This window comes from Chrysemys picta, chromosome 13 (assembly GCF_011386835.1).
Source record: "Chrysemys picta bellii isolate R12L10 chromosome 13, ASM1138683v2, whole genome shotgun sequence".
Taxonomy (NCBI): domain Eukaryota; kingdom Metazoa; phylum Chordata; order Testudines; family Emydidae; genus Chrysemys; species Chrysemys picta.
In genome coordinates, this window is record NC_088803.1 from 175,256 (window position 1) to 199,808 (window position 24,553).

At 53.2% G+C, this 24,553-nt stretch overlaps 1 protein-coding gene across 1 annotated transcript; it reads left to right on the forward strand.

Moving 5' to 3' along the window:
- The first annotated feature begins 14,057 nt into the window (after positions 1–14,057).
- Positions 14,058–24,048, forward strand: LOC101936070 (uncharacterized). The gene is made up of 4 exons (XM_065566499.1): positions 14,058–14,414; positions 19,769–19,927; positions 22,211–22,623; positions 23,943–24,048. The coding sequence occupies exons 1-4, from the start codon at positions 14,115–14,117 to the stop codon at positions 24,046–24,048; spliced, it is 978 nt and encodes a 325-aa protein (XP_065422571.1). The 5' UTR covers positions 14,058–14,114.
- Positions 24,049–24,553: the final 505 nt, after the last annotated feature.

A 24,553-nucleotide genomic window follows, 5' to 3' on the forward strand; every position in this document is an offset into this window, starting at 1 on the left:
CTGCATCTGGGTGTGTAAACATCAGGCAATCACAGACTCACATCTGGATGGGTGAGTAGGTGCAACGCAGGCATAAATCCCACCTAGACAGGTGAGTAGGATACACCACCAGCCCACATCTGGATTAGTAAGTAGGATGCCAATGTGCAGTAGCAGTGAAAAAAGCGATCAGAATGTTGGGAATCATTAAGAAAGGGATAGATCAGGGGTAGGCGACCTTTCAGAGGTGGTGTGCCAAGTCTTCATTTATTCACTGTAATTTAAGGTTTTGCATGCCAGTCATACATTTTAACGTTTTTAGAAGGTCTCTTTCTATTAGTGTATAATATATAACTAAATTATTGTTGTATGTAAAGTAAATAAGGTTTTTAAAATGTTTAAGAAGCTTCATTTAAAATTAAATTAAAATGCAGAGCCCCCTGGACTGGTGGCCAGGACCCGGGCAGTGTGAGTGCCACTGAGAATCCGCTCGTATGCCGCCTTTGGCACGCATGCCATAGGTTGCCTACCCTAGGATAGATAATAAGACAGAAAATATCGTATTGCCTGTGTATAAATCTATGGTACGCCCACATCTTGAATACTGCGTGCAGATGTGGTCGCCCCATCTCAAAAAAGATATATTGGAATTGGAAAAGGTTCAGAAAAGGGCAACAAAAATAATTAGGGGTTTGGAACAGCTGCTATATGAGGAGAGATTAATAAGACTGGGATTTTTCAGCTTGTAAAAGAGACAACTAAGGGGGGATATGATAGAGGTCTATAAAATCATGACTGGTGTGGAGAAAGTAAACAAGGAAGTGTTATTTACTCCTTCTTATAACACAAGAGCTAGGGGCCACCAAATAAACTTAATAGGCAGCAAGTTTAAAACAAAGAAAAGGAAGTATTTTTTCACACAACACACAGTCAACCTGTGGAACTCCTTGCCAGAGGATGTTGTGAAGGCCAAGACTATAGCAGGGTTAAAAAAAGGAACTAGGTAAATTCATGGAGGATAGGTCCATCAATGGCTATTAGCCAGGATGGGCAGGGGTGGTGTCCCTAGCCTCTGTTTGCCAGAAGCTGGGAATGGGCGGCTGGGAATAGATCACTTAATGATTACCTGTTCTGTTAATTCCCGCTGAAGCACCTAGCATTGGCCACTGTGTCACATCTGGATCTATGAATAGGGATACACTAAAAAAACACATTTGAGTTGGTGATTATGATGCACAGTCATGAACCACAACTAGATTTGTGAACATGATACAGTTGTGACTCACATTTGGGTTGGTTAATTGAGTACTGGTGTAAACCACATCTGGATTGGTGATTATGACACAATCATAAACTACATCTGGATAAAATAATAGGCTGTAATCACAAACATCTAGATTTGTGCAAATTACATAGTTATCACTCGATACAGCGTCACATCTGGAGTTGCAAGTTAACCCATCCGGACTGGTTAATATGACACATTGACTAGAATACCTCTGATGGTGCTGGGGAGATTTCCTTTTTGCAGGTGGGGGAGATTTTGCCACCTGGCGGCTGCTGCATGCTCTATCTCAGAGGGAATAATCAGGCAGGAGGTGTATTTGGAGCTGGCACAAACTAAAAGATTGATGAGGAAACTCTAGCAATTTTTTCCCAGTGGGCAGGGGAAGGAGGTGGGGGAAGATTTTGTTCCAGGAATGGTAAAGGGGAAATCTGTACCCAGACTAACCCAAACTGCTACCAGGGAATTGAGAACCCCAGTGGGAGAACTTGAACCCCAAATACAAAATCTAGAAACCCCCCCAATTGAAGAATCTATACCCAGAAGATCCTACACGTCTACCAGGAACCTAAAATCCACACATGGCACCTATAAAATGGGATAGCTACTCCCCAATGAATAATCAAAAACACCAGTGGGGAAAATGGCGCAGAATGAACCCAACACTTTTCTAGGGAACCTAGAATGAAGCAGGAGAATCTAGAGCACAGATGAACCTGACCTTTGTGAAGGGAATCTAGAACCCCAACAAGTAGTCTATAGCCTCAATGGAGAATCTAGAAACCCAATGGGAAATCTATATCCAGAAGTTCTCCAACACTCTTCTATGGAACCTAGAACTGTAATGGGAGAATTTAGACTCCCAGTGGAGAATCTTGAACCCAATGAGAAATCTATACCCAGAAGAACCCCAGTGACTAACCTAGAAACCCTGTGAGTAACCTAGAACATAGATGGAGAATCTAAGAAGCAGAAAATAGAGTAGGATTTGTTAGGCCAGGAGAGAGAAGTGACTGCATAGAAGCAGAAGTGTATAAAAGAACATAAGAACGGCCATACTGGGTCAGACCAAAGGTCCATCTAGCCCAGTATCCTGTCTACTGACAGTGGCCAATGCCAGGTGCCCCAGAGGGAGTGAACCTAACAGGTAATGATCAAATGATCTCTCTTCTGCCATCCATCTCCACACTCTGACAAACAGAGGCTAGGGACACCATTCCTTACCCATCGTGGCTAATACCCATTAATGGACTTAACCTCCATGAATTTATCCAGTTCTCTTTTAAACGCTGTTATAGTCCTAGCCTTCACAATCTCCTCAGGCAAGGAGTTCCACAAGTTGACTGTGTGCTGCGTGAAGAAGAACTTCCTTTTATTTGTTTTAAACCTGCTGCCCATTAATTTCATTTAGTGACCCCTAGTTCTTGTATTATGGGAACAAGTAAATAACTTTTCCTTATTTACTTTCTCTACATCACTCATGATTTTATATACCTCTATCATATCCCCCCTTAGTCTCCTCTTTTCCAAGTTGAAAAGTCCTAGCCTCTTTCATCTCTCCTCATAATGGACCCATTCAAACCCCTAATCATTTTAGTTGCCCTTCTCTGAAAATTTTCTAGTGCCAGTATATCTTTTTTGAGATGAGGAGACCACATCTGTATGCAGTATTCAAGATGTGGGCATACCATCGATTTATATAAAGGCAATAAGATACTCTCCGTCTTATTCTCTATCCCCTTTTTAATGATTCCTAACATCCTGTTTGCTTTTTTGACCACCGCTGCACACTGCGTGGACGTCTTCAGAGAACTATCCATGATGACTCCAAGATCTTTTTCCTGATTTGTTGTAGCTAAATTAGCCCCCATCATATTGTATGTATAGTTGGGGTTATTTTTTCCAATGTGCATTACTTTACATTTATCCACATTAAATTTCATTTGCCATTTTGTTGCCCAATCACTTAGTTTTGTCAGATCTTTTTGAAGTTCTTCACAGTTTGCTTTGGTCTTAACTATCTTGAGCAGTTTAGTATCATCCGCAAACTTTGCCACCTCACTTTTTACCCCTTTCTCCAGATCATTTATGAATAAGTTGAATAGGATTTGTCCTAGGACTGACCCTTGGGGAACACCACTAGTTACCCCTCTCCATTCTGAGAATTTACCATTTATTACTACCCTTTGTTCCGTGTCTTTCAACCAATTCTCAATCCATGAAAGGACCTTCCCTTTTATCCCATGACAACTTAATTTACATAAGAGCCTTTGGTGAGGGACCTTGTCAAAGGCTTTCTGGAAATCTAAGTACACTATGTCCACTGGATCTCCCTTGTCCACATATTTGTTGACCCCTTCAAAGAACTCTAATAGATTAGTAAGACACGATTTCCCTTTACAGAAACCATGTTGACTATTGCTCAACAGTTTATGTTTTTCTATGTGTCTGACAATTTTATTCTTAACTATTGTTTCGACTAATTTGCCCGGTACCGACGTCAGACTTACCGGTCTGTAATTGCCGGGATCACCTCTAGAGCCCTTTTTAAATATTGGTGTTACATTAGCTAACTTCTAGTCACTGGGTACAGAAGCCGATTTAAAGGACAGGTTACAAACCTTAGTTAATAGTTCTGCAACTTCACATTTGAGTTCTTTCAGAACTCTTGGGTGAATGCCATCTGGTCCTGGTGACTTGTTAATGTTAAGTTTATCAATTAATTCCAAAATCTTCTCTAGTGACACTTCAATCTGTGACAATTCCTCAGATTTGTCACCTACAAAAGCCGGCTCAGGTTTGGGAATCTCCCCAGGGCGGCCCAGGCCCCGGGCCCCACAGGGGCCCCCATGAGAGTTTTCAGTGGGTCTTCAGCGGCAGGTCCTTCAGTGCCACCGAACACACCCGGAGCAAGTGAAGGACCCGCTGCCGAAGTCCCAGAGCTTCTTCCGCTCCGGGTCTTCGGCGGCAATTCTGCGGCGGGTCCTTCACTCGCTCTGGGACCCGCTGCCGAAGTGCTCCGAAGACCCGGAGCAGAAGGACCCCCACCGCCAAAGACCCCAGGCCCCCTGAATCCTCTGGGTGGCCCTGAATCTCCCTAACATCCTCAGCCATGAAGACTGAAGCAAAGAATCCATTTAGTTTCTCCGCAATGACTTTATCATCTTTAAGTGCTCCTTTTGTATCTCCATCATCCAGGGGCCCCACTGGTTGTTTAGCAGGCTTTCTGCTTCTGATGTACTTAAAAAACATTTTGTTATTACCTTTTGCATTTTTGGCTAACCATTCTTCAAACTCCTCTTTGGCTTTTCTTCTTACATTTTTACACTTAATTTGGCAGTGTTTATGCTCCTTTCTATTTACCTCACTAGGATTTGACTTCCACTTTTTAAAAGATGCCTTTATATCTCTCACTGCTTCTTCTAAACTCCTCCTCTCTATACCATCGTCTCATCCACGCATTGAGACTCTGAAGCTCTGCCTGCCTACTTGGCCCTGAGCATGGAACTGGGAGCATTTCTGAGAATGCCACCTGTGGCGGGGCCAGGCTACCCCGCCTTAACCTGGAAGGAGTTAAGCCCCAGGGACTGGCAGCGGGAGTCCCGCTTTCCTGGGCGGACTGGGCATGCTCCAAGTGCTATAGAGTATAAAGGGAGGGAGACCAGCTCATTCTGGGGTGGAGCCCGTAGGAGAAGGACCTGCCGGGGAAGCTCCTGTGGCGGACCAGCCACAGCCGTTGGCTGCACCAGGAAGAGATGCCGTCCACGGCCCGCCGGCGCCCCTGTGGTTGGAGGAGACCCAGGGGACGACCGAATCCGCCGAGTACCAAGGACCCGACGACTCCTGGGAGACCCCAACGGAGAGCCTGGTAGGAAGGGACTCTGGGAGGGTGACAGAGTGGTACTTCCCTCCCCCCCAACCCCGGGGAAACTCAGAGTGTTTCGGTCGGATCCCCCCGCTGAGTTGGTGGAAAAGCACTACGCTACAGTTAGGGCCCTGGATCGGGGCCCCCCTACTGGGGCAGTCACACCCCAATAACATGGACTCTAGCAGCTAGGCCACACTACCCTCCACCCGAGGGTTGCTTCCTGGACTCTGGCCGCTAGGCCCTACTGCCCTGTAGCCGAGGGCTGCGTTACAGACTCCTGCCGTCAGGCCACGTCTCCTTGAGGTAAAGGGGACGTCATAGACTCTGACCGCTAGGCCATACTGCCCTGGACTGAAGGGCTATTTGACGGACGGTGGCGGATAGTCCACGCCGCTCGCAACCGTAGGGGTGTGGACCATCACACTTGGTACCAGAAGTGGGGAGCTGCCCAGGACCTGCTAAGAGGTCCAATACACAGAGTCTAGACGACGGAACCCCTCCCGCCATCTAAGATGGATACCGAGAAACTTTTAAAGGGGTTGCTGGAGAACCAGCAAGAACAGGTGGCCCAACAGTGACAACAACAGGCACATCTGCTGCAACAGATGGCCAGCCAGCAGCAGCTACAGATGACCCAGGACCAGGAACAACAGTAGCAACTCCTTCGGGAGTTGGCCACCCAACATCAAGTACAACAAGAGCTCCTGGTCCAACAAGTGGCTACGGTAATGCAACCACCAGGAGTTCGCGCCCCCACCACCACAGGCACAGGGCCTGTGGAGTGCCTGGGGGGACTGACGGTTTGCCTCACAAAGATGGGACCAGGCGACAACCCTGAGGCATTCCTGGTTACATTCGAGCGGGTCGCCACCGCTGCTCGGTGGCCCCCAGAACACTGGGCCACGATGTTGGCCCCCTATTTAACGGGACCGGCACAGATGGCCTACCGTAACCTGGATTTCCGAGAGGCCTTGGACTACCCCCGGGTGAAAGCGGCCATTTTAGCCCAGACCGGCATTAGCTCCGAGACGTACCGCCAGCGCCTCCGTAAAGAACAGTACCCTTCTGGGGCTCGGCCTCGGGCCGTAGCCCAGTGGGTACGGGACCTCTGTTGGAGATGGTTGGAGCCCGAGGGCTTGACCGGGCCACAGGTAGCGGAAAGGGTGGCACTTGAACAGTTCACCCAGATCCTCCCAGCAGGAGGGAAAGCATGGGTACAGCGTCACCGACCGGCTACCCTGTCCGCGGCCGTGGGCCTGATGGAGGGTTACTTATCGGCTGAGGAAGCCCAGACTCACCACCGTAGGTCCGGAAACCTGAGCCGGAGAGAAGGACCAGATAGGGGAAGCCCTCGGGGAGCGGGGGCTCAGGAACCTGCCTCCAATATCCGTCCCGCACCCACTAACCTTCACAGTCCTGGACCCAGGCGGGAAGTCCCTCGGAAGCCGAGTCGAAGGGAACGGCACCCCCAAGGGGGACGGAGCCCAACAAGGGAAGGCAACAGACCCTCGGAGGGCCGGAATCGCTGCTGGGAGTGCGGACAAGAGGGAAATTTTCAGCGGGAATGTCCTTTTATGGATTGCAACTATGGGCAAGTGTGGGTTGCCGGACATAGAGCCCGGAAAAGGGGCCCGGGGAAATTGGTGGTTCTGGTGCGGGTCGAGGGGATCCACACGAGGGCTCTCGTAGACTCAGGATGTAGTCAGACCCTCGTGCGGGAGGGGCTGGTCCCGAACCTTAGACTTGCGGGGGATAAGATACACTTACAGTGTGTACATGGGGACATCTGCCCTTATCCCACTGCCTGGGTGAGGATTAGGATAGGGCAGCGGGAGGAAGTCCTGCACGTGGGCGTAGCCCCCAGATTGGCCTACCCCGTAGTGCTGGGATGGGACTGGCCAGAATTTAGGGAGGTCCTCCAACAGTATCAACCGTCAGCTTCACAAACCAAAGGAGCTACGTCTCCAGGGAAGGAACTCCTCGGACACACGCCGGAGACAGACCCCGGGGAGGGGACGTCTACGGCAGGGCAGACGCCCGCCAAAGCCCAACATCAATCCATGGAAGAAACTCAGATAGAGCTGGAACGAGATATTGACTTTGTGAGGGAGCAGAGAGAGGACCCAACACTGAGTCGGACCTGGGAGCAGGCCACTGTCCTCGGAACGGGAGCGGACCTACCTCCGAGACCTCCGCAAGGGCCACGGTTCGAGATCCAGCGGGACCGCCTATATCGGGTGGTGCAGGAGCCACATACACCTGAGCCGCTCCGACAGCTATTGGTTCCCCAGAGGCTGTGACGAGGCCTACTGCACTTGGCACATGCCAACCCGTGGGCTGGATACCTGGGGCGGGAAAAGACCCTTCAGAGGGTGGCCCGCCGTTTCTTTTGGCCCGGCATTCACCAAGAAGTCCGAGAATATTGCGCGTCTTGCCCAGAATGCCAACGGGCAGGACCAAAAGGTGTACCCTGAGCCCCGTGAATACCCATGCCGGTGGTCGGCGTACCCTTTGAACATATTGGAATGGATTTAGTGGGACCCTTAGAAAGAAGCAAGACAGGGAATCGATTTATTTTAGTAATCGTGGACTACACGACCCGGTAACTCGAGGCTGTTCCCCTCCGAGCGGCCACGGCACCGGTGATTGCCGCCGAACTCGTGAAGGTCTTCGCTAGGGTCGGGATACCCACAGAGATCCTGACGGATCAGGGTACTAATGTATCCTCGAAATTAATAGCAGAATTGTGCCGCCTCCTGAATATACGGACGCTCCAAACATCAGTTTACCACCCACAGACAGACGGGCTGGTGGAGCGTTTTAATGGCACCCTGAAGTCCATGCTGCGGAAGTTCGTAGAGGAAGACCCCAGCCATTGGGATACACTATTGCCAGCCCTGCTGTTTGCCATAAGGGAAGTACCCCAAGCGTCGACCGGGTTCTCACCCTTCGAACTTCTGTACGGCAGGCAGCCACGAGGGATCCTGGACCTCTTAAGGGAAGACTGGGAGACTCAGGAGACTCGCGTGCTCGGGACCACCCAGTATGTGCTACGTCTGCGAGAACGGCTCCAAACCTTGGGGGTTTTTGCCTGGGAGAATCTGCCCAAGAGACACAGGTTCGTTTATATAATAGAGGGGCTAAGGCACATAGTTTTAACCCCGGGGACCGGGTGTTACTCTTGTTACTCTCGGCTGAATCAAAGCTCTTGGCCAAGTGGCAGGGACCACACGAGGTGATCCGACGGGTCGGGCCCGTAGATTATGAAGTCCGGCTACCGGGAGGACAGAGGGACACCCGGACTTACCATGTGAATCTCTCAAAGGCCTGGAAGGTTAGGGAATCCTTGTTCATCACCTTCTCGCCCCCAGACCCGGAACTGGGACCCCTAGCAGGGGAACCCCTAGACCACAAACCAGCGACACTTGGGGCTGGCCTTACCCCGGCACAGCGAGAGCAAATATCGCAGCTTGTAAAGGACTTCCCCGATGTGCTATCAACCCACCCAGGACAAACCAACCTGACGAGCCATCATATCGCGACGACGCCGGGCCAGAAGGTGAGAGATAACCATCGACCCATACCCCGGAAGATGTGAGCCACAGTGCGACAGGAGTTGGACACAATGCTTGAGATGAGTGTAGTTGAGGAGTCAAAGAGTGAATGGCACAGCCCCATTGTTTTGGTCTCGAAACCCAATGGGACTACTCGATTCTGTATCAATTTCTGGAAGATTAATGCCATCTCTAGGTTCGACGCGTACCCAATGCCCCGGGTGGAAGAACTCCTAGAACGACTCGGGGGAGCGAGGTATTTGTCGACCCTAGATTTAACCAAATGATACTGGCAAATCCCCCTTACACCCAATTCCCGAGAAAAAACGGCCTTCCCAACACCCTTCGGCCTCTTCCACTTTGTAACCATGCCATTCGGGTTACACGGTGCCACAGCGATGTTTCAGCGGCTGATGAATAAGCTCTTGCTGCCTCACGATCAATATGCCACGGCGTATATAGATGACATTGTGATCTACAGTCGCAGCTGGAAGGACCACCTTCGACACCTCAGGGGAGTCCTCCAGGCCCTCTGAGCAGCTTGGTTCACGGCCAATCCGGCGAAATGCCATCTCGGCCAGGAAGAGGTGACCTACCTTGGGTATGTCATAGGGGGAGGGAAGTTGCGCCCCCAAATCAATAAGGTACAAGCCCTTATGGACACAGCTTCGCCCACGACGAAGAAACAGGTACGCCAGTTCTTGGGACTAGCCGGGTACTATCGTCGCTTTGTACCCAACTTCGCGTCCATAGCTGCACCTCTATCGGACCTGACAAAAACTCCCAGCCACAACAGGTACAATGGTCCGACCTGTGTGACAAGGCCTTCAGGACGCTGAAAGATCGACTTGTGCATGAACCGGTCCTGTGACACCCTGATTTTTCAAAGGAGTTCATACTCCAAACGGATGCCTCAGAGGTAGGCTTAGGAGCGGTCCTCTCCCAGGAATGGGAGGGGGAGGAACACCCAGTACTGTATCTAAGCCGGAAACTACTCCCTCGAGAACAACACTACGCAACAATAGAGAAAGAGGCCCTGGCGGCGAAATGGGCCATTGATGCCCTGCGCTATTATTTACTGGGGAATACCTTCAAATTGATCACCGACCATGCCCCCCTCAGATGGATACACAGCATGAAGGACGCAAACCCCCGAATCATGCGCTGGTACCTGTTGCTCCAACCATACGACTTCTGCGTTTTTTATCGTCTGGGTAAGGTGCATGCTAACGTGGATTTCTTTTCTAGACAGGGAAAGGAGGATGGGGAGACGGACCGGCCCCGGGGACGGTCCTTCTTAAGGGGGAGGGTGTGTGGCGGGGCCAGTCTACCCCGCCTTAACCTGGAAGGAGTTAAGCCCCAGGGACTGGCAGCGGGAGTCCCGCCTTCCTGGGAGGACTGGGCATGCTCCAAGTGCTATAGAGTATAAAGGGAGGGAGACCAGCTCATTCTGGGGTGGAGCCCGTAGGAGAAGGACCTGCCGGGGAAGCTCCTGTGGCGGACCAGCCACAGCCGTTGGCTGCACCAGGAAGAGATGCCGTCCACGGCCCGCCGGCGCCCCTGTGGTTGGAGGAGACCCAGGGGACGACCGAATCCGCCGAGTACCAAGGACCCGACGACTCCTGGGAGACCCCAACGGAGAGCCTGGTAGGAAGGGACTCTGGGAGGGTGACAGAGTGGTACCTCCCCCCCCCCCCCCCCGGGGAAACTCAGCGTGTTTCGGTCAGATCCCCCCGCTGAGTTGGTGGAAAAGCACTACGCTACAGTTAGGGCCCCAGGTCGGGGCCCCCCTACTGGGGCAGTCACACCCCAATAACATGGACTCTGGCAGCTAGGCTATGCTACCCTCCACCCGAGGGTTGCTTCCAGGACTCTGGCCGCTAGGCCCTACTGCCCTGTAGCCGAGGGCTGTGTTACAGACTCCTGCCGTCAGGCCACGTCTCCTTGAGGTAAAGGGGACGTCATAGACTCTGACCGCTAGGCCATACTGCCCTGGACTGAAGGGCTATTTGACGGACAGTGGCGGATAGTCCACGCCGCTCGCAACCGTAGGGGCATGGACCGTCACACCACCATAGAGGTCCTGGATTTCAGTCTCTTCCCTAGCAGCCTAAATTTGGCCTCCAGGACGTCTCTCCTACCCTTCCCTATGTCATTGGTACCTACATGTACCACGACCACCGGCTCCTCCCCAGCACTACACATAAGTCTGTCTAGATGCCTCGAGAGATCCGCAACCTTCGCACCAGGCAGGCAAGTCACCATGCGGTTCTCCCGGTCATCACAAACCCAGCTATCTACGTTTCTAATGATCGAATCTCCCAATACTAATACCTGCCTTTTCCTAGCAACTGGAGTTCCCTCCCCCGGAGAGGTAACCTCAGTGCGAGAGGCAACCCCAGCACCGTCTGGAAGGAGGGTCCCAACTATGGGAAGGTTTCCCTCTGCTCCCGTTGACTGCTCTGCTTCCCTGGGCCTTTCATCCTCCTCAACAGCGTAGGGGCTGTCTGACCGGAGGTGGGACAATTCTACAGTGTCCCGGAAAGCCTCATCAACATACCTCTCTGCCTCCCTTAGCTCCTCCAGTTCCGCCACCCTGGCCTCCAAAGCCCGTACGCAGTCTCTGAGGGCCAGGAGCTCCTTGCACCGAATGCACACATACGCCACCCACCCATGGGGCAGGTAATCATACATGCTGCACTCAGTGCAATAAACTGGATAGCCCCCACTCTGCAGCTGGGCTTCTGCCTGCATTGTCTCCAACAGCTGCCTAGGTTACTGAATGGGTTTTGTTTAAATCAAGAAGTTTTGAATGTAGTTTAGTTTACAGGTTTTAAAGAACAGCAAGTGAACCTCGCCCCCTTCCCACCCCCATTCCAAACTCCCTTGCGAAACTCCCTGTTAGCAGCTCCCTGGTCGCTTGCTCACTGTTTTATAAAGCCCTGGCCTTCTTGATAGCCCCGCCCCCTGACTAAGGCTCAGATATGAATGAACCACATAAAATGCCCACATGAGGGCAGCATGCCCTAAGCGTTGAGCAGGGGTTGCTGTGCTTCTGGGCAAGACTGCAGTGGCTTTCAGCTCACGGTCAGTGGGAATTGTTTGTAGTAGAATCATTCCAGTGATGACTCAGGTCTATACAGAGCATCTGTAGCATTGGGGAACATGCCCTGGAGTCTGACTCCTCTGTTTATTTCTACAGCATGTGTAAGGGCAACCCCCCTCCCGCCAAGACTGTCCCATAATTGGGACCAGATCGCCACTGGTGCAAATCATGACTCCAATTTACACCAGTTGAGGAGTGCTTTGTTTCTCTCACGCTCCATCCATCCAGTGACATACACATCATCTGTCTATCTATCCATCCTCATACACTCTCTCTCTCTCTCTCTCTCTCTCTCTCTCTCTAGCTAGCTAGCTACGATCCATGGGTCTGACACACGCCTGTTGCAACATGTGATGTACCTCATCCAGTGCACTAAATGCCCCAGTAACAAGTACGTGGCTCAAACCAGATGCTCACTACGCTCTCACAGCCCCTCACATGGAACAAAAGATAAAAACACCCTGCCTGCCCTGGGCAGACGCTTGTAACGAAGTGATCACTCCATATCTGACCTCTCGGGGCTCGTCCGCGAAGGAACCTGCACAGCACCTGCAAAAGACAAGCTAGAGAGCTTAAATTCATGACTTTGTTACACACCAATAATCATGGTCTTAATAAAGGCACCATCTTTATGGCTTGTTACACCAATCTGAACCCCACTAACCCCTCTTTTTCGTCCTATGACTGCAAGGGTGTTAACAGGCTACTTCACCTCGCATGGGCTCAGAATATGTTAATTACTGGGGCTAAACCATCTGTTCTACCTTCTGTTTCGCTGTGAGATGCTGACCAGAAGACGAGCTCTGTGTAGTGCGAAAGCTTTTCTCTGGCACCAAGAGGAGCTGGTCCAATCAAAGTTATTACCTTACTCACCTTCTCTCTCTCTCCCAATGCACAACCCTCAGCCTCCCCATCCATTCTCACACACAGCCATCTATCCAGCTCTCACTCATCCTTGCTGACCCATTCAGCCCATGGTCTTCGTGCTGTGGTCAGTTTGAGTCTGGTGCTGGCTGCAGGGATACCCAGTTAGTCTCCAGAAGAGAGGCCATGACAGGGGATTGGATGAACAGGGCCTTCTACCTCTGGTTTCTTTGCTCTGATGGCTGAGTCACTTCCTGACTTGCTGCTCTTTCAGCTTTTCTGTGTCTCCTCCATACAGCAAGGGAGAGATTTCAGCATGCACGTCAGGTGTCTCCTCCTCGCTGCTGCTCTAAGCGGCTTTTGGGGTAAGCATGGACTTGGCCTCCAACTTATTTGCCCCTCTCCTAAGAAGTTCCTCCCGGGTCTTCCCAGGTCTCTGCAGGGAACGGAACGTGCTGACTGAAAGCGCTGGGGGCTGGTTTTAATGCTGGGGAAATGCAGATTGGTGGGGCTCTCTCTTTGGTTTGTTTTTGGCCATTCCTTCACAGGTCCCGGAACCTTTGCAGAGGAGAACTGAAGATCAAGCCAGAAAAGATCTCTCTATCCCCAGTCTGCTGCTGGCTGATCAGCCATTAGCTTTTAGCAGCCAGTGGAGCGTAGGACTTCCAAAGCTGCTAAAGGGAGTGGAATGGCCAGTTCGTGGGACCTGGCGGGGTCAGGCTCCTGCCCAGCTTAATGCAGTGCTGGGTTTTGGGGAGCCCTGCAGGGATTGCCTGCACCAGTGCAGCTGATCCTGCCATTCTTCTGCCTTCCAGCTCAGGCCCTCAGGGCCTGCGGAGGTGACGCTGACAGAGAGGCAGAGCATGACCCTGAGCTGTAACTTCTCCAGTGGCCGCTCCCAGCTGGATGTGTTCTGGTACCGGCAGCGCCAGGAGCAGCCACCCCAGCTTATCATGCGTGTCAACAGCTACGGGCAGGAGTTGTCCTAGAGTGGGCACTTCTGGGCAGCGTTGCGTCCGCAGAACAACATGGCTCCCCTCAGCATCCTGGGGGCAGCCCTGCAGGACAGGGCGGGTTACTCCTGCGCCCTGGGCTGGCAGCTCAGCATTCCTGCTCACAAAAGCCTGCCAGCCTCCTCGTCCCGTGTTGGGCTTGGGGCTCAGCTGAACACAGCACAGCTCTCTCTGAGGGCACAGGGAGCCCAGCCTCCTGATCTCCCCGAGATGACCAAGGTGTAGCCATGGACCAGGTGTGATTCACCCCCATGTGCAAGACAGACGACAGCTCCCTCCCTCTAGCCAGGCTTCCCTCTGGACTTTCCTGTCTGTGAGAGTGGTGCCGCTCTGCACAGTCTCTGACTCTCACCAGATACTCGCTGTCCATTCCGCCTGGGGCTTTACACAGTCTCTCTGTGGCTGTCTGTGTGAGACCCCCAATGGTTGTTTTGTTCCAGGTGTGATGGCCCAGACCACTGTGCACCAGCTGGAGGGGCCGGTCACTGCCAAGGAAGGGGATGCCTTCCAGATCAATTGCACATACCAAACTGCCAACTTCTACGGCTTGGCCTGGTACCAGCAGTGGGAGGGAAAAGCCCCAGGCCTGGTCTCATACCAGGTAGCAGCTGGTCAGGAGGAGTATGGGCGATTCACTGCTTTCCTCAGCACCGCTGGGAAATACAGCCTCCTTCACCTCAAGGAGACCTGGGTCTCAGACGCTGCCTCCTACCTGTGTGCTGTGAGAGACACACTGACTCCAGGGGCTTCCTGAGCTGTGCAGTATCTGGAGCAGGTGTGTGTATGGTGGGGGAATGGGCTCCTCAGATCTCCCCTACTGCCGAGAGCAGTTATCTCATGCTGCTGGGAACAGTGCAGAGGTTACTGGATTCAGGCCCCTCCTCCGCCATAGACTTCCCGGGTGATCTTGGGCCAGCACTTGGCCTCAGTTCCCATCTCTCCAAAGGGGAAAACAGCCCTGCCCTTCCTCCCGGGGGGAGAGAGGGCTGGAAGGATCAATATGTGAAAGATTGGGCAGTGCTTTGAGATCGCCCAAAGCGCTATATGCGAGAGAGACGGTGGTGTTATTAATGACTACTTGCAAAGGAATAGAAGGGCTGCCACTCCCAGCAATCATCTCGCTCAGTCTCATGCCTATGACAGCGGCTGGCACCAGCTGCTTCCGAGGAAGGTGTAAGATCCTGTGAATTTCCCCCTGTGAATGTTTCCTCCTGACCTCTAGTAGTCAGAGAGGGGCTCAAGCCCTGGAGCATGAGGTTGAATGTCCCTACCAATGTTTTCTGTCACAATTAAAACTCTGGCTATTCCAGTGAGAGCCTTACAGAGCTCAGTGTGTTTGGCGTATTGGAAAGGAGACTGAGAGGACCCTTCATCACATTGTAGAAGTATTTTCATGGGAAGCAAACATCGGCTGCTAATGGGCCATTCAAGCTAGTGGAGAAAGTCAGAACAAGAACCATGGGCTGGAAGTTGAAGTACACAAGAATTAAGCACAGATTTCTAACACAAGGGCAATTAACCATAGGAATAAACTTTCAAGGGGAGGGGTGAATTCTCCAGCTCTTGAGGCCTTCCGATCAAGGCCAGATGCCTTTGAACATTCTTGTTCTCCTTCCTGGAAGATACTTTAATCCAGCACCATTTATTGGGCTCAGGGCAAGTGGATGAAATTCTCTGGCGTGTGTCAGACAGCAGGTCAAACTAGCGCGAATGGTCCCTCCTGGCTTTCAGACCCCTGGGAGTTGGAAGTGTTAACACCAGGACTGGAGGTACCCCTGGGGATCTGAAGTGTGGTCCCCAGAAGTCGTCCAGCTGTGACTCACCCACCACCGAATACTCTCCCTTCTCCATCCAGAGACTGGGATCCTCCAAACAGCCTAAGGGAATTGGGAGCTGGGTGCCTGAAGCTTTTGCAAACCTGAGCCACAAACACCTCCTATGGTAACTCCCTGGTACACGTTTGACCAGTGTGCAATGTTCAGACAGGCTGCTGGGGGGCACTAAAGGCAGGTTTCAAACCAGCCCTTCTATGCGTTTTGTAGGAGAAGGGAGAGAGTCCTGGCTGTTCAGAGCTGAAAACCTGCTGAGAGCAGAGAGCTGGGGGCTTTCTCTGTCTCTTCAATGCAATGATCTCCTTGGATGGTGTCCTGGTTTTCTCCCTCTGCATCTCAGGTGGGTTTGTGGGGAAATTGCTGCCAATCATTCCTGTTAGGTGAGCTGCTCATGGTCGATACGTAGCTATGGAGGGTGAAGAGTTGTGAAAGCAGATGGCAGTTCTTTAATTTCAAATGGGATCTAGCAACTGAGATGAAGCTAGCTAGACAAATTCAAGCTGGATATAAAGGGCCAATTTAGAACAGGGAGGGTGATTCGCTATTGGAACAACTTTTCTTGGGGACTTGCTGGTGTCTCCATCGCTTGGGCTCTTTCTAAAAGCTCAGCTGTAGCTCACTCTCTGTGCAGAAATCCCAGGAGAAAGGCTCTGGCCTGGGTTATACAGGGGATCGCCATGTTCCTAGTGATCCTTTGTGGCCTTTACATCTCTGAATTGTCAAACCAGGGGCCAAAATGTCGTTTGTTTTCCTAGAAATCTGTTTAAAAAGCAAAGAAAGATTCAATTAGAAATGTTTATATAGTAAAACAGCAAGCAACCACCTGCCAAAAACCAACCCCCAAACCCCAGCCAAACAACCCCCCGCCCCCCAACAAACCCAAACTAATCAACCAACAAAATGCCTGGAAAAAATGAAAAGTGAAAAATTTTCAGTTTGTGCTTTTTTGGCAGAAACCCCCCCAATGGGGCAGTGTGACTGTGGGGAGAGCGCCGGAGTGTAGGACCCAGTCTGCCCGCTGGGTGAGCTTTGGCAAGGCCTCTCTGGGCCTCATTTCCCCACCTGTAAAATGACCTTCTTTGTCAAGCTTTTTGAGATTGATGCATGAAAAACACTGTGTTAGAGCCAGGGGTTGTTAGAGGGACAGGGGAAGTCTCTTATTCTGTCAAAAAGCCACTTTCTGTAGGAAAAAAAGTTTCAAGAGACTTTTTTCGAGCTGCCAGATGTGAAACAGGTGCTTCAGCAGCAGTGTGACTGGGAGATTTCGGCCTGCCAGGGAGAGGGGAATTTGGGGGGCAGGAGGGGAAGGCTACTGGAAGTGGGATAGGGATGTGCTCTCAGGGCCAACAGCTCTGTACCACCCTTCTCTCTTTTGCAGCCCCACTGGCCAGAGCCCAGCAAGGGGGTAAGGATACGGTGACCCAGCCTCCTGCCACGCTGATGTCGTCTGAAGGGGAGAATGTCACCTTACCTTGCAGCTTCACGTCCATCTCCTCCACCCCCACTGTCGCTTGGTACCGGCAGCGCCTGTTGCATTCCCTGGAGTATTTGATTCGTGGAGACTCCCTGGGATTTACCGACAGGGCGAATGAGGAGGAGACGCGCCTGCATCTCTGGGTGCATAAGCAGCAAGGAGCAGCTCCTCTGAATATCTCTGCAGCCCGGGTCTCAGACTCCGCTCTGTTCTTCTGTGTGCTGAGTCCCACAGCCCTGCAGCCCTGGCCTTTCCCTGTGCGAGAACCTCCGAGTCCAGCCCCAGTCCAGTCCCAGCCTCAGCCCCCTCCTCTGTGCATGATCCTCCCAACTCCCCCCCCCCACCCCACCCGCCCCATCCTGTCCCAGGGTGAGAACCTCCCAGCCCCAGTCCAGCCCAGCCTCAGCCCCCTCCTCTGTGCATGATCCCCCCAACTCCCCCCCCACCCCGCCCGCCCCATCCTGTCCCAGGGTGAGAACCTCCCAGCCCCAGTCCAGTCCCAGCCTCAGCCCCCTCCTCTGTGCATGATCCTCCCAACTCCCCCCCCATCCCCATCCCCATCCTGTCCCAGGGTGAGAACCTCCCAGCCCAGCCCCCTCAGCCCCCTCCTCCGTGCATGATCCTCCCAACTCCCCCCCATCCCCATCCCCATCCTGTCCCAGGGTGAGAACCTCCCAGCCCCAGTCCAGCCCCAGCCTCAGCCCCCTCCTCCGTGCATGATCCTCCCAACTCCCCCCCCACCCCGCCCGCCCAGCCCCATCCTGTCCCAGGGTGAGAACCTCCCAGCCCCAGTCCAGCCCCAGCCCCATTCGCCTCAGCCCCCTCCTCCGTGCATGATCCTCCCAACTCCCCCCCGTGCCCCATCCTGTCCCAGGGCGAGAACCTCCCAGCCCCCTCAACCCCCTCCTCTGTGCCTGATCCTCCCAACTCCCCCCCGCCCGCCCCAGCCCCATCCTGTCCCAGGGCGAGAACCTCCCAGCCCAGCCCCTCAGCCCCCTCCTCCGTGCATGATCCTCCCAACTCCCACCCGCCTGCCCCAGCCCCATCCTGTCCCAGGGCGAGAACCTCCCAGCCCCAGTCCAGCCCCAGCCCCATTCGCCTCAGCCCCCTCCTCCGTGCATGATCCTCCCAACTCCCCCCGTGCCCCATCCTGTCCCAGGGCGAGAACCTCCCAGCCCCCTCAACCCCCTCCTCTGTGCCTGATCCTCCCAACTCCCCCCGCCCGCCCCAGCCCCATCCTGTCCCAGGGCGAGAACCTCCCAGCCCAGCCCCCTCAGCCCCTCCTCCGTGCATGATCCTCCCAACTCCCACCCGCCTGCCCCAGCCCCATCCTGTCCCAGGGCGAGAACCTCCCAGCCCCAGTCCAGCCCCAGCCCCATTCGCCTCAGCCCCCTCCTCCGTGCATGATCCTCCCAACTCCCCCCGTGCCCCATCCTGTACCAGGGCGAGAACCTCCCAGCCCAGCCCCCTCAACCCCCTCCTCTGTGCATGATCCTCCAACTCCCCCCCATCCCCATCCCCATCCTGTCCCAGGGCGAGAACCTCCCAGCCCAGCCCCCTCAGCCCCCTCCTCCGTGCATGATCCTCCCAACTCCCCCCCCGCCCGCCCCAGCCCATCCTGTCCCAGGGCGAGAACCTCCCAGCCCCAGTCCAGCCCCAGCCCCAGCCCCTCAGCCCCCTCCTCCGTGCATGATCCTCCCAACTCCCCCCCCATCCTGTCCCAGGGCGAGGACCTCCCAATCCCAACCCCCCACTCCCCTGCAGCCACTGCTGCCTGAGGCAAGGATCTCCCAGCCACAACCCACTCCCCTTGTAGAAGAACCTCCCAGCCCAGCCCCTGGCCCCTGTCCGCAGCCCTGCAAGCTCAGGGGTGGAATCATGGCTGTGTGACGGGACAGGACAGTCTCAGAATTGAGCACTGGGGGGTGACGTTCGCACCTGAGCACCAGGCCCCAGCCGAAGGACTAGCCCCACTGAGGGCCTAAGCACACGGAGGCCCTGGGAATGCAGCTAGCGAGATAGAAGAGAGAAGTTTTACAATTGCTGTATCTTTAACTGTGCATCGCTCTTGCTACCTCAGAGGAGATCAAAGGGGGCTGCTGTGCTGTCTTGCGACCAGCTCAGAAGGGAAGAGACTGGTGGGTGGAGGGAGGGACGGGCTAGGTGCTCTGAAGCAGTTTGCTCTGTGCAGAAGGGGTGTTTGCGGTTGCAGAGGCAGCTGGGTGGCAGGCGTTAGTCACGGCTAGAAAGCACAAAACGCGGCCAGTGCTCTGAGCATTGCCATGAAGGAATTACTGCCTGTGCTGTCCCTACTTGGTGGGTAAGAGTCTCCTTCTCTTGTCTTCATCCAGCCTCTGGCTAGGTGTGAAAAATTGGGAGGGGGTGGGGGGTAACAGGCGCCTATATAAGAAAAAGCCCCTAATATCGGGACTGTCCCTATAAAATTGGGACATCTGGTCACCCTCCCCCCGGCAGGGTCCGTCGATTTATCCGCTCTCTCTCCAGCACGGCACTGTTGAGCACCTTTCGTATGGGTTAGAGCCGCTCATTCTGTGGGGTCAGCGTCTCTGCACCCAGGTTTTCTCTAGCCCTAGACAATTTGTGCATCACTGCCCAGGCGGCTGAGAGTCCGTCCCTCTCTCACTCCCTGCCTCTCTTCCCGCAGTGGCTCCGAAATGGGCCCTGGCCCAGGTTTTCCAGCCCCCTCGGCTCACGGATGTGGAAGGAGAAAGGATCTTGATCCCATGCAGCCAAAATGCCACCTCCCATGACATGATGTCTTGGTACAAACAGCCCCAGCAGGGCCGGGGGGCGCCGAGCTTTCTAGGGACTGGGCATGACGGCTCCTCCACCGCTGGAGAATTCACCATGGCTGTGCACAAGGCCTCCCGCTCCACCAAACTCACCCGAGATGGAGCCAGCCTGAGCGACGCCGGCATCTACTACTGCGCAGTGAGAGACACAGCGAGGGGAATCCAGGTGCCAGCTGCACAGAAACCTGCAGCCTGGCTTCCTGCTGGGCCCTCCTGAGCCAGCCCAGCATTGGGTGCCCCTCGCTTCAAGCTGATGTGCCTCTTCTGTTCAAAAAACTTTTTTCAAAGTGCCCTAGAATCCGCATGCAGCATCAGATCTGCTGGAAAACTGCTAGGATAGATGGGAGGTAAATATACAGCGTGTGCGGGAAAGATGGGATCATTTGGACCAGAGGTTCCTGAGATATGACCTGGTCTTAAAATTCTCACTTTTATTTGCACAGAACTAGGGGATAAACAACAGGCCAGGAAATTCAAAGGGACTTGAGTGTCTAATTCCCTTCGCCACTCCAAGCCTGTGTGATCGGATCTCTCCTGTTCTCGGCTAGTGCAGACTGGTGCCAAAAACCAGGTCCAAAACCCAGTGATCTACAGCCAGACAGACTCTCTCAGCGGCGCAGGGCAGGGTCGGTTCTGCAAGCACCTGCTCTGAAGTGCACCCACAGACTCAGCTCCCAGGAGGGCTGACTGGATCCTCTGCCTTCCTGCCACTTTACTGTGTGGTTTTAGTTCTTCTCCTGGGGAAGGGAGTGGGGTGTAGTGGTTAAAGTTGTAGGGCTGCGAGCCAGGATTCCTGGGTTCTGGGAGGGGAGTGGGGGCTAATTGGTTAGCATAGGGGTGTGGGTGGGTTTGAGAACCAGGACTCCTGGGTTCTATTCCCAGCTCTGCAATGTGACCTGAGCCATGTCGCTCTCTGCCTCAGTTTCCCCCACTGTAAAATGGGGATGATAACCTTTTCTTACCTCCTGGGGCTATTGTGAGGACAAATCCATCAGTGTGCCTGAGCTGACAGGGGCCATGTAAACAGAGACAGAACTGGCAAAAGGTGGCAGAAAATGTCATCTTTTGGTAGGAAGCTAAAATAATGAAAGAATAAAGGACTTGGCACAATACTTTGGTCCTTGCCTGGTATAAATTAAGTAGGTTCCATTGCAGTCAATGGGATCTGGTCTGTCACAGGTCAGGGCAACCGCACCTGTATTCCCCACTCCGTGGTCCAGCCAGGGCACTCATTCTCAGGCTGCCTGCTCCCCAGCCATCACCTCTCTTGGGAAATGCACATCTCTCTCTCGCTCGACCGCTCAGTTCCCTGTCGACACGGTGAATTCCCCAGCAAGTCACACTGCCTCAGCAGGGCTGCTTTCCCTGATCCTCAGCGGCTATAAACAGTGCAATTTCCCACAGTGAAGTCACCACACTGCCCTGTATAAGCAAGCACATTTATTCTTAAAGTAAAAGCATTCCAGAGAACACAGATTAGAAACACAAAGAGAACCTACCTGCGTGGAGAGAAGCTTGATAGAGAAGGGCTCTGGCAGGTGACCAATTCTCCAGACCTCACCAAGGATTTTTTATGGGGTCACAAGTTCATCACAGTCACTAGCTCAGAACAAGCACAGACAAGTTTAGTCCCTCCTTTATCCAGCCTGGGTCTTTGGGAATAGGTGATTTGTAGCCAGTGCGGCCCTCCACAGGGTGTCGCTTCAAGAGGCTGGGTTTTTGCTTAACTGGGGGAGTTACAAACCCCCACCTAGCAATCCCCTGGGACACCCACTTAGCTTTAAAAGTTCCCATCGTTTGAAACAGTCCTTTGATGTGCATAGCACTTTCCAGGGTTTACATTAGCCAGGTCTCCCCACCACCCACAGTAAGACATGAATGTTTGCATGTCTTAAAATGAACTCCTAAAATAATTGAACTTAATTCAGTGAGGTTTGCCCAGGACATTGCAGGAAATTGCCGCATCTGTCATGGTCTATAGCTGTTCCCCCCCTAAATAAACTAGTGATAGAGTTATATTCCCCGTCAGATGTCAGCAGGTTTCTAGCAGTGCTCGGCTACTATTATTATATTAGCATAATTTGATAGTGCCTGAGGCCAGCCAGGCACAGCATGCTGGGTGCTGTACAGAATCCTAGAATCATAGAATATCAGGGTTGGAAGGGACCTCAGGAGGCATCTAGTGCAACCCCCTGCTCATGGCAGGACCAATCCCCAACTAAATCATCCCTGCCAGGGCTTTGTCAGGCCGGGTCTTAAAAACCTCTAAAGAAGGAGATTCCACCACCTCCCTAGGTAACCCATTCCAGTGCTTCACCACCCTCCTAGTGACATAGTGTTTCCTAATATCCAACCTAGACCTCCCCTACTGCAACTTGAGACCATTGCTCCTTGTTCTGTCATCTGATACCACTGAGAACAGTCTAGATCCATCCTCTTTGGAACCCCCTTTCAGGTAGTTGAAAGCAACTATCAAATCCCCCCTCATTCTTCTCTTCTGCAGACTAAACAATCCCAGTTCCCTCAGCCTCTCCTCATAAGTCATGTGCTTCAGCCCCCTAATCATTTTTGTTGCCCTCTGCTGGAATCTTTCCAATTTGTCCACATCCTTCTTGTAGTGTGGGGCCCAAAACTGGGCACAGTACTCCGGAAGAGGTCTCACCAATGTCGAATAGAGGGGAATGATCATGTCCCTCGATCTGCTGGCAATGCCCCTACTTATACAGCCCAAAATGCCGTTAGCCTTCTTGGCAACAAGGACACACTGTTGACCATATCCAGCTTCTCGTCCACTGTAACCCCTAGGTCCTTTTCTGCAGAACTGGCAGCCATTCGGTCCATAGTCTGTAGTGGTGCATGGGATTCTTCCGTCCTAAGTGCAGGACTCTGCACTTGTCCTTGTTAAACCTCATCAGGTTTCTTTTGGCCCAATCCTCTAATTTGTCTAGGTTCCTCTGTATCCTATCCCTACCTTCCAGCGTATCTACCACGCCTCCCAGTTTAGTGTCACCTGCAAACTTGCTGAGAGTGCAGTCCATGCCATCCTCCAGATCATTAATGAAGCTATTGAACAAAACCGGCCCCAGGACCAACCCTTGGGACACTCCGCTTGATACCGGCTGCCAACTAGACATGGAGCCATTGATTACTACCCATTGAGCCCGATGATCTAGCCAGCTTTATATCTACTTTATAGATGGGTCCTGTCCCGAAAAGCTGCCATTTAAATAAAGCAGAGAGCCAGCGGGGGAGTGAAGGGATGGAACACCCCAGCAGAGCGAACAATGGGATAGCTGCGAATGTCATTGAGTGCCAGGAGTTTTTGGGGGTGAGTTATCTAGACAGGCTCAGCGAAATGGAAAGGAAAGGCAAGGGAAGGGTGGGGAGGGGACAAGGCAGGGAGAAGCAGATGAGAGGGGCCAGTGGGCAGTGAAGTTGGGGAGGGGGAAAGTTGGAGCAAACAGCAGCGGGCTGAGGAAGTCCAGTGAAATCTTGGGAAGTTCTCCGAATGCCCAGAGCTCCCTGCTTTGGCTGCTTCTGGAGTTCACTATGGCTTGCGGAAAACTCTGCGCCTGGGGAAAACATTTCATATTTTTTTAAAAAGTCACATCCCTGGTGATTTAATTAGGGGAAGGTGCACAGGTCTCCCAATAGCTCACTCTTTAACCAGCCTCCTTCCTGGTGGCTGAGCGAAGCAGACGGTCCTATATCTGACAGCAGCAGCATTGCAGGAGGCTGGGAGCTGCCAAGCCAGGATGCAGAGATGAGAGGAAATCCTGGAGCTGCTGGGCCCAGCTAGCTCAGCGGGTAAGTACGCTGCCTTCAGAAGGCAAAGAGCAGGGGATTTTAACCAGCCCCGGGGTTTTGGATTTATTATGAATGGGTCGGATGCCCAGCTGGCATAACTTGGCCACCGCTCCATTGAAGCGAACACGCTCTGCTGATTTGCACAGCCGGGGAGCTGGCTTTATCATTTCTTTGTACCACGGCAGTGCCTAGAAGCGTCCGCTGATATCAGAACTCGTTACGCCAGGTGCTGCCCAGCCATACAAGGAAGGAGGCCGTGTCCTGAACTGCTGCGATTGTCAAAGACCTGTCACCCCACACTCGAACCGTAACCTTCATCCTCACGCTAACCCTGTATGCTCCTTTAGCCCCCGCACGAAAGGCTGGCTCATTCCCCTTCCATGCTGGAGGAAGTCTCATGTGGCTGGGGACGCTCTCCGTATGGAGGACCGGCTTGCTAGCTGGTTTCCGTAAGCGGATTTCAGTGGGCGCTGCACTGACTCAGAGCAGCTGAGGCTCTAGTCTAGTGTGGGAGGGAACAGGGTCTCTGGTGTCTACCCTGGCCTCTATCAGGAACGCCGGGCACATCACTGAGGCAGACGTCTTCACCCCATGTAAGCCATGAGCAGCCTGACAGTCAGAGGCTCCACGCTGCTCCCCAGCTCGAGAGCGTGCAGCTGAGCATCCTCTTCTACCTCACAAGGAGGGTTTAGGCTGGGATTTCCCAGCAAACCTGAGCCCCTAACTCCCTTTGCTTCCTGGGAAAACCTGAGCCTAAGGTTTATAAAGCGGTTGAAGATTCTTGGATGGACCAGGCTGCAGAAATAGCCAGCCAGAGACTCAGCCAGTGTCAGTCGTGCAGCGTTGCTGGCTCTCGCATGGCTGCACTACTCACACGAGCTGACGGTCTGGCCTGCAGATTTGTACATTAGATTTTGCTAAGCTCTGTGGTGAAGTTGAATAGAAACGTTTGCTACGA